Source organism: Tachysurus fulvidraco, chromosome 7, assembly GCF_022655615.1.
Source record: "Tachysurus fulvidraco isolate hzauxx_2018 chromosome 7, HZAU_PFXX_2.0, whole genome shotgun sequence".
Lineage (NCBI taxonomy): Eukaryota > Metazoa > Chordata > Actinopteri > Siluriformes > Bagridae > Tachysurus > Tachysurus fulvidraco.
The window spans coordinates 25,395,879-25,410,929 of record NC_062524.1 but is presented as its reverse complement, the minus strand read 5'-3'; the positions used below and the strand labels follow the sequence as shown (position 1 = coordinate 25,410,929).

The following is a 15,051-nucleotide window of genomic DNA, read 5'->3' as shown; positions in this document are numbered from 1 at the left end:
ATGATGTGTGTGTACAGCATTGGTACATGAGATCTTATAAAGTTCCTTCTGAAACTACTAGAAAAGCCCCTGATAAATCATTGACTCGCCCTATGATAAAGTGCCACCTGGATTAATTAGGATTTGGAAGATGTATTAATTTAGTTAGATAGTGAAATAGATCATTTCATTACCTTTTTTTTTTACAACTCAGCATATTGTACACATTTCAATTTGCTGAACTCTTTATTTAAGTAGATTAATGTTCAGTGATGTTACATAGGGGTCATATAAAGCAGTAGTATCGACTCAGAAGAAAGCACTGAAGAAATTTCCTTCGGTTTCTGTTTCCAGTGAAGCATTCTTGCAGAAAGGTGGAGGAATGAACAGGGCTGGATCCTTGATCCCACGAATGTTGTTAAAATAACTGGGGGGGGAATAAAAACAATCAGATAAGACAGTATTTGTTTCTCCTAATTTGGTCATAAACAATTGAACAATTAAACACAATTAAACCTTTAATACTTTAAATCCTTTAATATTAACATATCAATTAAATCCTGGCTTTCTATATACACACACACAACATGTATCCATGTTCTCTCTCTCACACACACACACACACACACTCATATACTTACTTGGTCACAACCCATCCAGTCTTAGGGCTGTTGAACAGGACAGTGACAGGAAGGCAGCCAAACTCTGTAAACGTCAGGACGTACTGGCCTAGAGGTAAGAAAAAGAAACGTCTGATATTAGTGTGAGTATCAAAACGGAGAAAATTACAGTTTCCTTTAATATTTATATCTAAATTCAAAACTAAACATTTTACCGTTAGTCAGAATGTTGGTTGTTGATCACAATCAAGGTTAGACAATACTGCACATGCCCTAGCTAACTTTTTAAAGCAATTGAATATGAGGAAACACATAGATACTTATGCGTAAAAATTTAAAGAATGGCAGTAGAATTTTTTCAGACATCATGCTTTGGTGTCTGTACCTTGGTCCTCGGGTGTCTCTTTAGTCCATGAATTGACAAGCAGACCTTCTCCAGGTGCAGAGAGACTTCCTATCACCACCTGCCCAAGAAAAGTAGAGTTGCAAGGGATCTTCATCGGGTGGAACTGGGACGTCAGCTTCTGCTTTTGGCACGTCTTGTTTTTGTGGTCGATCAGGTACATCACATGCTGATTAAACAAGATAAACAAGTTTCACTGTACTGCAACAGCTATATATATATATATATATATATATATATATATATATATATATATATATATATATATATATATATATATATATTTGAAATGACAACAAATATAAGCTTCTTGACTTGAAACATTAGCTTGAGTGGCATCCATTTATCATATCAGAATAATGTTAACAAATTAACATGAACTAGCAAGCTAGCTAGTTGAGGAACCTAGCAAACTACTTAAACCAAGAGAGGTCAAGAAAGCAGATCAGCTGCTGCTCCTTTTCTTTATACTATATTGTTGATCATTGTTAGTGTTGATGGATAAATTTAACAGGAACCAGATTGTTCAGAGAGGAAGTGAGATGACCCAAGTGACTTTTTCAGAAATTAAAAAGGTTCCTGTTAAATAATTATGTTCTTTAAAATTAACATTACACAATATCTGGATGTGTGTTTGTTCCTTAATTTGGTTTCTGTCTCCATGTGCCATGTGATTGCTGACTGATATATAATCAACGTTGCATGTAATATGCTACATGGACCTCTTGGGATCATTCTGATATAATTATGCTGATTCTATTAATTAACTGTTACTCATTAGACCTTATGCAATGTAAACTACATTTTCTAATTGTGTGTAATGTATTTCTTTGATTAGAAATGATTATACAGAAATTATTATACATTTAATCATTGTAAGATATGCTCTTATCAAAACAAACAGAATCCAGACTGTTCAGAGAGGAAGAACATGACCCATGTATGAAAAATATGAAATTGTTTCATTGTTTTTCTCCATCATTTAAATCCTGACAACTAATGTTATAAAATATATTGATGATGTGTGAAGGTTCCTCGGTTTGGTTTCTCTGTGTGTGTCTTACCTCTTGAAAGAGCAGCAGAACATCCTTAATAAGTGTTTTATTATTGGTATTAATAAGCTCTCCAAGGCGGATGCGCTGGAAAAACGCATCATAGGCGTACTTCCCATATGCGCTGTAAGCTCCATTTTGAGTTACCTGAGAAGACGAAAGATCGACGTGAAGATTTAGTAAAAGTAAAATGATTAGTGAAAAAACTACTGTGATCGTGAATGAATGTAGACTATAAGAGATGTTCTTGATCACTTGCAGGTGCTACTGTAGCCTTGAATAGTGAATTTTCTGAAGTCCACTAAAGTTTTCTCTGGTATGAATTGACAAGTTGTGACACTTTGCACAGAAGTTAGCAGCTGATGCTAAGTGCAATACCTGTCATTTTAGTAATATGAGGGTTTTAATGATTTGATAAGAAGATTGTTGATATTTTGGTCACATTTGTTTAGTTTCTTCCTAAAGTGATTTTGCTTTATTTTTTACGTCGTCTGAGAGTCCATGGGGTTGATCAAAAATTTATGGTAATCTTTTACCAGGCAGTGATTGAGAGTTTATTCAGATACTGTATCACAGTATGGTTTGGGAATCTATCTGTGTAGTCGAGATCAAAGCTGATACGAATGATACACACTGCTTGGAAAATTATAGGAGTGAAAGAATTGACACCATTGCAAACTACTGTATGTATGAACATGTCACTGTAAGACACGCTGAGAGGATCGTCTGTGATTTTTCCCATGTTTTGAATACGGAGTATGAGTTGTTGCCTTCTGGCAGGAGGTTCAGAGTTCCTCGCTGCAGACTAAATAGATTTAAAAACTGTCTGTGAAGTTGTTAAATAGGGGAAGGACATAGGTGCTATTTTATGTATTCAATAGTTTGTGAATTGTATCTGTCTAATGTGTGTACTGTATGTTTGCAGCATGGGTGATGGCCCAAGACAAATTTCCCTACTGGGGACAATAAAACTTTACCTTACCTTACCTTATCATTATTAAAGATACAACATTTACATGCTTTTCCAGATGCTTAGTAATCAATTCTGGTATAAATATAAATCATTTGGAAATTCTGATACAAAATAATTGGCACGTGATTGTACTACAAAATCTCCATATGATTGTCTGGTAAGGATATTGAGAATTGATGCTGACGGAATAGAAAACGTTTCACACTTACCACGCTAAAGCTTCCTTCAAGTAGAGGTGGACTTCCTGTAAATAATTAACCATGGACATATTTATTTCAATCCAAATGCACCGCACTGTATTTCTATAGTTTGTGTTTTCTGATAGTGATTAGATAATGTATAGGCAAAGGCAGGTACTGATATTAAATTACTTTTCATAATGAATTTTTATCACAGTTTACTTTAACAGCACATTATGGTCAATCTTCTAAAACAAGTTCAAGTGACTGCCATGTCCTGCTTTTTGATTTAAACCCATGTGTGTGTAAGATTTGTAATATATATGTATAATTTTTTTGTCCATTCAATGCCCTTTCAGATTTTTTTCAATATAAGAAACACATAAGATCTTATCACAAATACTAAAGCACTATCTGTCTAACTAGGACCATTTAAAAATTGGAAAAAGAGCTTAATTGTAATGCAATCATCCAATCAGAATTTTATGGTTAGGTCAGCCTGTCCCAGATCTACGACCGTAATACTATGTATGCATTCTGGAGATGCTTTTCCGCTCACCACGGTTGTAAAGAGTGGTTATGTGAGTTACGATAATCTTTCTTGACAGTTTTAATTTGTTTGTATTTTATGTTACAACCTCGTATAATACTTTCTTGTTTTAAAAAAATGTAAACCCTAGAGGTGTGCGTGCAACACGGGTTATATAAGATGTAAAGTATTCGAATAAGTGTATATAAAGACAATTTTATTTTACAGAATCTTGAACGATCTCTAGTACAAACACTGACGTCCTATACTTACTGCAAGGACGAGGTCTCTGTGCCAAGCAGCCTCCTGCCGCAAACACCAACAGAGTGCAATACAACCACAGCTGCATGTCTTTTCACTTCAGTGTTTTCACTTGTCTGAGTTATGCTCCCTCATGCCTTATATAGTGCATTGCTAACACCACCACACTGTAAAACACTCTTACTTCCTCTTTTTCATTCGGAATTGTAATCGTTCTCCGCGTGAAGGTTGCTGTATGACACTGTGTAATAACACGTTCTTGGGTAACACGGCCTTATCTTTGAATCAGATGTGTTTATTTCTTTTGAGTTTATCCTTTATGCCAATGTTGTGCAATATTTTACCAAATGTCTGACAAACACAGGAAGATTGTTTGCAGGTTTCCTGAGTCATGCTTACACAGCTCCCATGACCTAATGACGTCGTTGTCATCTGATCCGTGCGCGTGCACTGGAGAGTTATTACATCATACATGGTCAACCACTTACAGTAGTCTAATATGGTTTACTTGATTAATCGTGTTTATTTAGTTCTATATGCACATAACTAATTAGAATTTTTATCATGACTAATAATTTTAAGTTAGACAACAAAACTAAAACAACGAACGTAACGCTGCACATTTTCTCCTCCCTCTCACAAGATGACAGATAATCTCTAGAGAAAATTGTTCAGCAGGTGTTAAAACCACTCGTGACCTGCTTAAATGTGATCCCGTGCAACAAGAATATCAACGCACACCCAAAACCACACACCTAAAATCTTTACTAGGCTATACACATTGTTTATTTAAATGTCTTAAAATCATGGACAATTCGACATAACATGGACATTAAAACGGAAATTATAAAAAAAATTGCAAAAAATTATATAGAACGGGGCATAGAAGCCTTTATTATTGCCACATATACATTTACAGCACAGTGGAATTCTTTTCTTCACATACCCCAACTGAGGAGGTTTGGGTCAGAGTGCAGGGGCAGATATGATACAGCGCCCCTGGAGCAGGGAGGGTTGAGGGCCTTGCTGAAGGGGCCTGTGCTGGGACTTGAACTAGAGGTCTTCTCAGGTCTAAAGAAATGTACCCGACCCGAAGTGACCCGAATCACTTTTTACCCGAACCTGATGTGCATAATTATTTATTTATTTATTTAAAGAAAGACCCGACCCAAGACAGACCCGAAAAAAATTAGACCCGAGTCCGACCCGTTGGCAATTTTTTTTAACCCGACTGGACCTGAATGTTGCATAACTCTACACTAAAGTAACCGCTACAGTGTGGATTCAAAATTGATTGACAGGTCAAAAGGACTGGAGTCGATGCACACACACGAGATACAGTAGTTCGGGTCTTCTCGGGTCCGTTCGGTAAAAACACATTCATTTTAAATTACCCGAGACCTGGTCGGACCTCAGGTTTTCGGATCTAAGTGGACCCGTGAAGACCTCTACCAAACCTCTACCAAACAACAACCCAGAGCCTTAAACAGTTGATTCACCACTAAAGCGAATGTTTCTTAAATGAGGTACTTGTGCCCTTTGCATACTTGGGGTAAGTGTCTATCTGTCTATCTGTAGTGGGAGTGTGTGTAGGGCAGCCCTTGTACAGATGGAGTTGCAATGCTTTCCGTGCTGATCCTCTAGGAACTTCCTTATTCCATTGTAATGGAAGTTATTGACAGATTTGGGTTTCCTGATTGTATGGATCTGGGGATCTGTAAGATACATCAGTCCTTTCCCATTTGCCGTCATCCAGCCTGACAAACACACAAATGTGTAGACTTTGTAATTTGAGCTTGTTTTACACACACAGATTGGGTGTCAATTTACAAGGGCAACACAATCGTATCGTAAATAAAAATGCATTTTAAAGCATTAGTGTTGCCTTTTTCTCCCGTACCTTGCAGGTCTACCACCACCTCCTGGCTGTTGGAGAACTCGTATGTAAAATGTCCAAAAGCGATGCCATAATCTGTGGTTGAATGTTGGTTGTTGATTTTTGTGGTGTTGTTGGTGAGTTTCACGAATTCCCCCAGCATGTATGGTTCTACTGATATACAGGCCAAGATGGTGTCGGATTCCAGGAGCTGAAACACAAAGAATCGACAGAGCTAAAACAGTGCAGCCATTATCATTAAGGATTAAGTAGGCATATTCACTTGTATTCGTTAAGGATCAGACACACAAATCCGTCAGTTTTTACAAAGTGCCTCTGATGCACTACAGTGATTTTGTTGCTGGTGGATAAATGTTCAACGTTCATTGCGTCTGCCTGCATTTCTTAATAATACTCTTTAGGGATGTCTATCATTTTGAGAGAAACAAGTTCTCAAGGCAACCTTTTCAGTTTCCATTTGATTGCTATGAAATAATTATGGGAAGCATAAATGGATAAATTTTTTGGACCTCCACTGAGATGAGGCCGACTCAGCGAGGCATCTAGAGATCTACCAGCTCCAGTTAGACCTGGGGTGGGCAAACCTTTTGACTCGCGGACCACAATGGTTTCTAAAATTTGACAGAAGGGCCGGGCCAGAATAGGAGATTGGTGTGTTTGTGTGAACTAATAGAAATTAAATGTAAAAACCATTACATGATAAGATTTGGCCTTTAACAGGCAGCAAAACACCATTGTGCTTAGTTTATTGTAAAAATTGTTTTACAAATTTATTAATTTAATAACGTAGTAATAAACTCCCATTCAGTTTCAGTGGGAACAGTGTTGTTGGTCTCCTTTTTTTGCAAGTGCATCAGTGTCTGGCTTTATATTTGTTGTGGCAATTCTCAAGATAGATCCGAGGTGTTGGTCAGTTAACTTGGATCTGTGACGGGCTTTGTTGATATTCATGACGCTGAATGTCTGTTCACACACATAGGTTGAGCCAAACAACTTCAGCATCTTCTTTGCCATCCTCCGGAGGTTTGGAAACGTGGCTTCGTTAAGTGAAGCATAAAAGTTTTAAAAATACGCCTTTGGAGAAAGGCTTACTGGCCTTTGCTAATTTGAATGCCAGCAAAAAACTCGCCTCAGTACTTGACTTTTGATTTGCAGTTTGTCTGTGAAAAAGGTTTTGCTGAGTCTGTAAATTAGTTGTCAATCTCTGAGCTGTGGACACCCGTTCCTGGCGAGACTGTTTACTAGCGTAGTTAGCATGTTTTGTGGCGAATTGACATCTGACGTATTCTTTAAAAACTGCTACAGTTTCTTGACATACAGCTGTTGAATGGACTTCAGTGAAAAATATTTTGTTGTCCACTCTTTATTGAACACTCGGCAATCTCTGTCTATTTTTCTTTTCTTCGGTCCGCTCATTTTTACTGAAGGGCTGAAAGTGCAAAGCGCCAAAATTAAGTAGAGAGTAACCGTTATGCATCACACTTAAGGGTCAATGTCTTCAGGTGGGACATCTGCTGGGGAAAGATGGGAATTACAGCTAGGTAAAACGTTTGTGGTGTCTTATAATAAAATTTAATTTAATAATATAACGTGGACAAGTTCAGCAGGCCGGATTAAAAAGCCCAACGATCCGTATATGGCCCGCGGGCCGTAGTTTGCCCATGTCTGAGTTATCCTTACACCAATACAACATTTGCTTGACTGTATTTTTATAATCACACCCTCCACCCTCAAGGTTTCTACCTTTATCACCTAAGGGAGTTTTTCCTCACCACTGCTGCCTGAGTAACCTCAGCTCATTGGGGATAAATACATACACATTGTGAACTAAATAGATCTAATATTAATCTTGAATTTTGCATTCCATTAATCTTTATATTATTCTTTATATTTGTTCTATGTTTATGTTCTGTAAAGCTGCTTTGAGACAATGTCAACTGTAAAAAAGCGCAAATAAACTTGAATTGAATCGAATAAATAAGCTATTGTTTCTGTTCTCCAGGTATTCTGGGGTTGGTACAGACAGGCTAGGATGACTAGCGATATATCCGGATGTATGGCTGGATGGCTATGTGGCTTGCTGGCTATGTGGATAAATAAATGGAAACACCGATAGACAGGCAGGAATAAATATAAACAGCGATCGGGAATGTTACCAGCAGTATCTCAGAAGGAAGGTAAAAGAACTGCGTGGTGATGTTGTTTTCATAAAGGCGCTTGTTGAACTCCATGACATAAAACTGAGCCGTCATCTGCCGTTCCACGTCGCCCAGGTGTGCGTCGATTTTCTTTTCTTTCAAATACTCCTTTCCTACATAACTGTGGAGTGTGGGACAAGGAAACAAATTAGCACTGATTATGTCTGACCCTGTTATACAGACTGACCTGATTCTGGTTCTAACCTTCCCAGCAGTAGTTCCTGATGTAGATACTGAACTCTGAAGGCTTGTCTCTGTTTTCCTTCGACGTCCATTTTTAGCACTTCGCCAACGTACGCGATTGTTTCGCAGGCCGTCCAGGAGTCTGTAGTCTTGGAGTATTTTAAAACAAGTGCACCTAAAAAAAATATCACGTTAAATATAATACTGGATTAACAGCTTGAAAAATCAAGTTTAAAAACAGTTATTGTATTAGTAATATTTACTGATGTTATGTCTCAAAATACATAAAATATTTTTCTGTCTCCTTAATTTACTTAATTTAATAAATAAACTTAATTTACACCAGTTCAAGGTGTCCAACACAAACCCAGGGCCCATGTGGCTGAAATATTTGAAATACTGTAGATAGATAGATAGATAGATAGATAGATAGATAGATAGATAGATAGATAGATAGATAGATAGATAGATAGATAGATAGATAGATAGATAGATAGATAGATAGATAGATAGATAGATAGATAGATAGATAGATAGATAGATAGATAGATAGATAGAATGAATTCATTTCAGCTAAAATGTTAGGACTAATAGAGGGACCTACTATAAGCTTTGTTGTAATGGCTGAGTTTAAATGGTTTGTCTGGAAGCCTCCACAGTAGGCAGCTTTGGCACACTCCTGACAGGAGGGATCTGTAGTCCTGCTCTGTCAAAACTACACCTCCCATCTTACAACCCTGAAAACAGCCGTTACGACAGTTCTCGTTGGATAAGACCCCGCTCTTCTTGTTGGATGAACACTGATCTCTGTCTGCACACTTGTTCATCTTTTCAGACATCTGAGAACATTCATAGGCATTGTCAGGATGAGAAGGTGGAGGAACCTTTATGTTGTCGTTCATGTGTTTGTTTGCTGCAGTTGTGTTTCCTTGTGTTGCTTCAGACTGATCAATGTGCAGAAATTCAAATGAGTCAAGCTCAGTAGATGGTAATATCTGTTTGTGATCCAAACTTCCAGTCTGGGCTTTGCTTGCATCATTTCCTGTCGGATAGGAAGGGCTAAATTGTTCTTTCTGAATAGATGATGCTGAAGAACTTAGGTTTAAATACTCAAAGGAACTTCCTGAGCCATCCTCATGCTCGGTCGGTAACGTGTCACAGTTTTGATCGACCTCTTGCTTGTCCTCCTCCAAGACCTCAGTGAAACCTCCAATGGGAGGTGACTTGGAGAATGAAATACTTTGCCATGAAGAGCCTAAGCTACTAATGGACCCAGAGGAAGCTCTTGTCGTTTTGTCTTTCCCATCAGATTGATGGTTGGTTTTACTGTTCTCTTCACTTCCCAAGGTTGTGCAAAGTGAAAGATTTGACGGTTGTTGATTAGCACCAGCTAGAAAGGGAAGATCTGTGCAGACTTCACTGCTAGCTTTTGAGATGCTCTCTCCTGCATGAAAGGAATGATCTTTTCCGGTCTGATTGCTATTATTAGCAGTTTTGGCACTTTTGCCTACAATACCGTCATTTCTGTTCTGTTTGTCAACACTACCGTCATCATCTACTTCAGTGCAACAGAAAGGATTGACTAGAACTGGTGAAGTGCCATTATTGTCAGAGAGACTTGTCCACGAAGATCCTATACTGCTGCTTCCTCCAGAATTTTTAAAAATGTTTGTTTTTTGGGATTTTTTACTTGGTTTCTTTTCCTCACTATCCATAGTATCAAAGACGGTTTCCGCAAACTGATCGGAGTTTTCTGACATGGCCAAAATCTTTTTGTTCTTGATCCCCGGCTGGGATTCATTCGATTTATAGCATGTGTTATGACATTCTGTTGCAAATGACTCGGTTCGTGTTTGGACGGCTGTGATGCAGTTAGCATGACTTGTGTCTTGATGGTTTTCTCTACATTTCTGCACAGAAAAAGCTTCACACACCGATCTGTGGTGCTTCTGAAAACGTTCCATGACCTTTGTGAAATCGTCTATAGTGAACGGGAATGGTCTGTCCTCTATGGCGCGGTAACTATCAGGAATAAACGAACATGGGTCCGAATTTTTGAAGGGCTTTATTTTGAGAAGCACCTTAATGTGCTGCAGCTTCGCCATGACTTCAGACGAAAGCACGTTCTTATCTGAGTCATCTTTAAAGCAGTAAGAATAAAAAAGAACCATAGTTTCCTTGCAAGCTCGAACAGCCGCGTTCACCTGTTCAGTCGGACCAAACATCCATTTGTTGGTTGTGGCTAAGCAGTAAGCTGCTCTGAGGAGTGTGTGTAGTTCCTGTTGACTAGTGACCACCTCATGCTCTTTCTTTGTTAGCAAACCATTCTCAAAGGCTTCCTTAGCCAATGTGAGATATCTGTGCTTAGATTGAGCTTGACAGTCTTTTGAAAAACTGTAGGACAGGAGACATGTTCCTTGAGTAACCTGGAGACAGTTTGTGAAGTAAGAAATCGAGATTTAGCCAACATTTCTAAATTTGCTTAGAAAAAGCCAAAAACAAGACAATAAACTGTATGGGGACATTTCATTTAAATTTTAAGTTTTTAAAGTGTGGGACGATTGCTAGTGAAAAAAAAAACACCACTTACCATGTGGGTAAGTACATACAGAGAGCAAAACTGACTGTACACAGCAGCCATTTTGGCAGCCTGAGCTGCACAGAGCAGTCGATGATTAAAATCTCCCAAGAAACTCTGTTCAAGACATAGAGACATAAAAGATTTATTCATTCATTCATTTTCTACCGCTTATCCGAACTCTCGGGTATCTCAGGCGTCATCGGGCATCGAGGCAGGATACACCCTGGACAGAGTGCCAACCCATCGCAGGACACACACACACACACACACACACACACTCTCATTCACTCATGCAATCACACACTATGGACAATTTTTCCAGAGATGCCAATCAACCTACCATGCGTGTCTTTGGACTGGAGGAAGAAACCGGAGTACCCGGAAGAAACCCCTGAGGCACAGGGAGAACATGCAAACTCCACACACACAAGGCGGAGGTGGGAATCGAACCCCCAACCCTGGAGGTGTGAGGCGAACGTGCTAACCACTAAGCCACCGTGCCCCCTAAAGATCGATCGATCTATCTATCTATCTATCTATCTATCTATCTATCTATCTATCTATCTATTTATTTATTTAATTTAATTTAATTTAATTTTATAATTTATTTATATTAGCATTTGAAAATATGAACATCTACATACCAGATTGATATGAGGCTTCTTCTGGAATGTAGCAAAGTCTTGATCATTCATAGAGATCACATTGTTAGCCAGAAGTCCAAGAGCTGTTCCAATACCCTGTAATATACAAACATGTAATAATCAAAAACCGTACATAGACTGAATGCTAGAAAAAAGTTCATCTTCATTTACAATACTAAGCGGGGCAACAGCAAGAAAACAGCTTAAACAGTGAACATTAATGATGACAGGAAAAATCACCATATATGAGAGTATATGGCTTGATTAAATGTACCTTTTTATCAGGAAGAGGCAGCACATTAAAACCGACTAGCGAAGCCCAGATGAGTTCTGCTGCCTCCAGCCACAGACCTACAACACAGCATCCACACAATTTATACACACACAAAGCTGAAGATTTGTATCTCGTTGCTGTCGGGCGGAATCCTCGTATCTCCAAAACCATTATTTTTCAGGTAATTAAAAAAACGCCGTATTTTTTAAACATTGTATCGTTCAAGTTGTTCTTATACCTTATATTGCTATTATATACTGTTGTGTACCAACATTAACATGGCATTTTCCCAAAGTCAGGTTTTATCGGAGATACAAGCTTTATGACTTGGGAGCAGTGAGATACGAGATTATGCTGTCATTGATAAGAATGGTACGGACACAGACGTCGCTGCTGCCAGCGGTGTTCGATAAAGTCTGCGGTCACGGAGTTAAGAGATTTGCGCTCAAGCTATTTTCAAGACTTTAGATTGGTTAATAACTTGTAAAAATAACAGACCCACGTGGGGACTGACCAATTGCATCGATATGTGAAAAAATATGAAATTGACAAAATTTGGACATAGGAGGTTTCCGCCCGACAGTGACGATCTGCTATAGGTGTATAAGTTTTGTATACATGAATGTAGCCAATAATAATGTGATCATATTGCCATCGTGTGTGCTTTTGTGATGTAAGATTAGGCAATTAACATAAAATACCGATATGAACATTTAAATGCTTTTTGGTGTGCCAGAATCGTACCTAGCTTTTGTAGCACCTGTCCCCGAACTTGCACACTGACTGATTGCACGAGAACCCGATCACAGTCCCGCTGATATTTCCAACTTCCTGAAGTGGAAACATTATACAAATAATGTAAAATAATATTTCATTATTGAGAAGGGGAATTTGACCAACCACCCAATCAAATCTCTCTCTCTCTCTCTCTCTCTCTCTCTCTCTCTCTCTCTCTCTCTCACACACACACACACACACACACAATTTGATAATCAGGGTTTCCTTTCGAATTTCACAAGACTTACCAGTTGCTCCGTTGTTATTTATCAGGCTGCTCAGAATGTACTCTGCTTTCTGTAGTTTGCCTGAGAGAAAAAAAATAAAGAGTAATTATTAACATTTTAATGTTTTCTCATTTTGAATAATTGATTCATTTAGTTGAGTTACAGTAGAAAGAGAACCTTACCGGTGTTGAGGTAGACTCTGGCCTGCCGAATGATGATCTGAGGGGCGACCGGGGTTTCTGGGTATCGCATGTGTAGTGCTTTAGCGATCTTCAGAAGTGTGTGAGAACCGTCTATCCAGTAAAGAAAGCGATCCAGCAGCAAAATAGTGGACATCGCCCATGCTGGCTCGGCAGCCATAATGGATGCTCTGAGGAAGGCCTGTTAGGGGCAACAACAAAAAAAACGGTTAGAATAATGATGAGTAATGACATGTATGAATAATGAATAATGATGGTCACTTAAGTAAGGGCAGTAAATTATTTGGGTTTGAAGTTTTTGTGTTGTAGAGATGAATCAACTTCAGAGGACAAACCCATTAAACATATGATGACCCATAAAATGCTACAGTAAACAACTGCCATACAAGCATAAAGCTGTAGGAGGCGTTATTTGGTTGCTTAGAAATTTATTTATTCCTATTTTTTATTTGTATTATTTCTGAGGTAGATACCATGAGCTGATGTAGACGTCTGCCAATGAGCTCTGTAGTGTTCACTTTGTCTTCTGATGCCACTGAACGCTTGTACTGCCATTTCTCCTCAACAAACGGCCACTTCATGTCCACCGCCTCCTGCAGGAGTGTGGTCAATTTGGCTGACATCACTCCTAGGGATCAAAAGCTGGATGTCAGATGGTTTAAACCAAGTGTAATCACAGTGCCTGAACTATGAGAACGTGAATGTTTAACTTCCAACATCTTTTGTCTTTATAGCGTAATATCTGGTAATTTATGTATACACGCGCTGTTGTAAAGGTCTATTTGTTTCTGACTTATGCTGTCACAACTGGTATGGGTGGATGTTGGTATTCCACATCATTCGTTGTGTTTTGTTCTACCCGACTCCATCTCTAACACATTTTACAGATTTAATTTGACAATGTTTTAGAGCAGGAAAATAAACAAAGTGAGTTGAGCAGCCCTGAACTTTGATATAATCAATACACTTTCCATGTTCACCAAATAAACAACCTGAAAAACAGCATACACAGACTGAAAGGAAATCATTACCTCTGACATTCTTGAACATCTCCTTATCTGCTGCATTGACGTCTCTTTTTGCCCGGTGGAGACACTCCTCCAGCTGTGCCGTTAACTCCGGAGTGTTCATGACTTCAGCAGCATTCACTTTTCTTCAAATCATCAGAATCTGAGAAAGAGCTAATACAGATGATGCTTACGTTGTTGTACATGACCTGTGTTTCATATTCACATAAGGAAACTCACCTGTATTGAAACATCTACAGTTTCCAACTCATATGATGCACTTTAATATCTACAGAATTGAATTAGCTGAATGATCACTCAGAAACTGTACATGTGTAATGACAATAAATTTGAATCTAATCTAATTTAATCTAATAAAACTTAAAAAAGGCTTATCATTATTTCCTATAACCACACACACAAAGGTTGTTTATTCCTCCAAGACTGCAGAAGTTTTTCATTACTAGTAAATAGTTTTATTTATTAGACTATGGCTCATAAACATTTATTTATCAGACAACTTTTTAAGTGTCCAATTATATAACATTGTATGTTATAATTATATATATGACCTTATTGTATGTTCTTACCTTATGAAAAGCTGTGTTTAAACGCGTTCCTGTTAATAATTTACATCACGGTGTCTTTTTAAAGTGACGCTTCTGCCATTAATGTCGCAACTCTGTTATTTTCCAAGTTGTTGATGTTTCAGATTTTCCCACTTCCGGGTTCTGTGTCTATGCTTGTTTCCTATAGGACTAAGAAGAAATGACGTCATCGCCTTTTGTTTATCAGATATAGGTCATAACACAGACAAACTAATGATTTTAGCTAGTAGCTTAGCTAATAAATATGTATATAAGCTAGTTAGCTAGCTACATGAAAGCTACAAGGAAAATTTAAATGTATATACTCTGTATAATGTATTATATATTGTATAGCGTTTAGTTATACAATACATTAGGTTATAATTTAGGCTTATATATATATATTAGGCTTATATGTATAACGTTTAAATATCAGCTATTTTTTCCGATCTTGAGTGGAAAAGAGTTAAAAGGTTCCTG

At 38.1% G+C, this 15,051-nt stretch overlaps 2 protein-coding genes across 4 annotated transcripts; both read right to left on the bottom strand.

The window, feature by feature from the left end:
- Window positions 1-206: 206 nt before the first annotated feature.
- Window positions 207-4,290, bottom strand: epdl1 (ependymin-like 1). Its single transcript, XM_027158001.2, has 6 exons — window positions 4,009-4,290; window positions 3,237-3,271; window positions 2,067-2,201; window positions 985-1,171; window positions 621-708; window positions 207-406 (listed from the first exon to the last, which is right to left on the bottom strand). Exons 1-6 carry the CDS (start codon window positions 4,082-4,084, stop codon window positions 289-291), a joined length of 639 nt encoding a protein of 212 aa, XP_027013802.1. The 5' UTR covers window positions 4,085-4,290; the 3' UTR covers window positions 207-288.
- Window positions 4,291-5,358: 1,068 nt separating this feature from the next.
- On the bottom strand, window positions 5,359-14,730 carry alpk1 (alpha-kinase 1). 3 transcript variants are annotated; one of them, XM_047816443.1, is made up of 15 exons: window positions 14,575-14,678; window positions 14,225-14,273; window positions 14,009-14,147; window positions 13,451-13,605; window positions 12,960-13,158; window positions 12,799-12,858; window positions 12,518-12,604; window positions 11,774-11,850; window positions 11,500-11,595; window positions 10,865-10,969; window positions 8,879-10,700; window positions 8,296-8,449; window positions 8,050-8,212; window positions 5,897-6,083; window positions 5,359-5,753 (listed from the first exon to the last, which is right to left on the bottom strand). In XM_047816443.1, the coding sequence occupies exons 3-15, from the start codon at window positions 14,106-14,108 to the stop codon at window positions 5,557-5,559; spliced, it is 3,402 nt and encodes a 1,133-aa protein (XP_047672399.1). In that variant the 5' UTR covers window positions 14,109-14,147; window positions 14,225-14,273; window positions 14,575-14,678; the 3' UTR covers window positions 5,359-5,556. The 3 variants fall into 3 exon arrangements, with proteins under 3 accessions (XP_047672399.1, XP_027013868.2, XP_047672398.1); XM_027158067.2 differs by lacking the exon at window positions 14,225-14,273 and having other exon boundaries at window positions 14,009-14,158; window positions 14,575-14,730; XM_047816442.1 differs by lacking the exon at window positions 14,225-14,273 and having other exon boundaries at window positions 14,575-14,725.
- Between the last annotated feature and the right edge of the window lie 321 nt (window positions 14,731-15,051).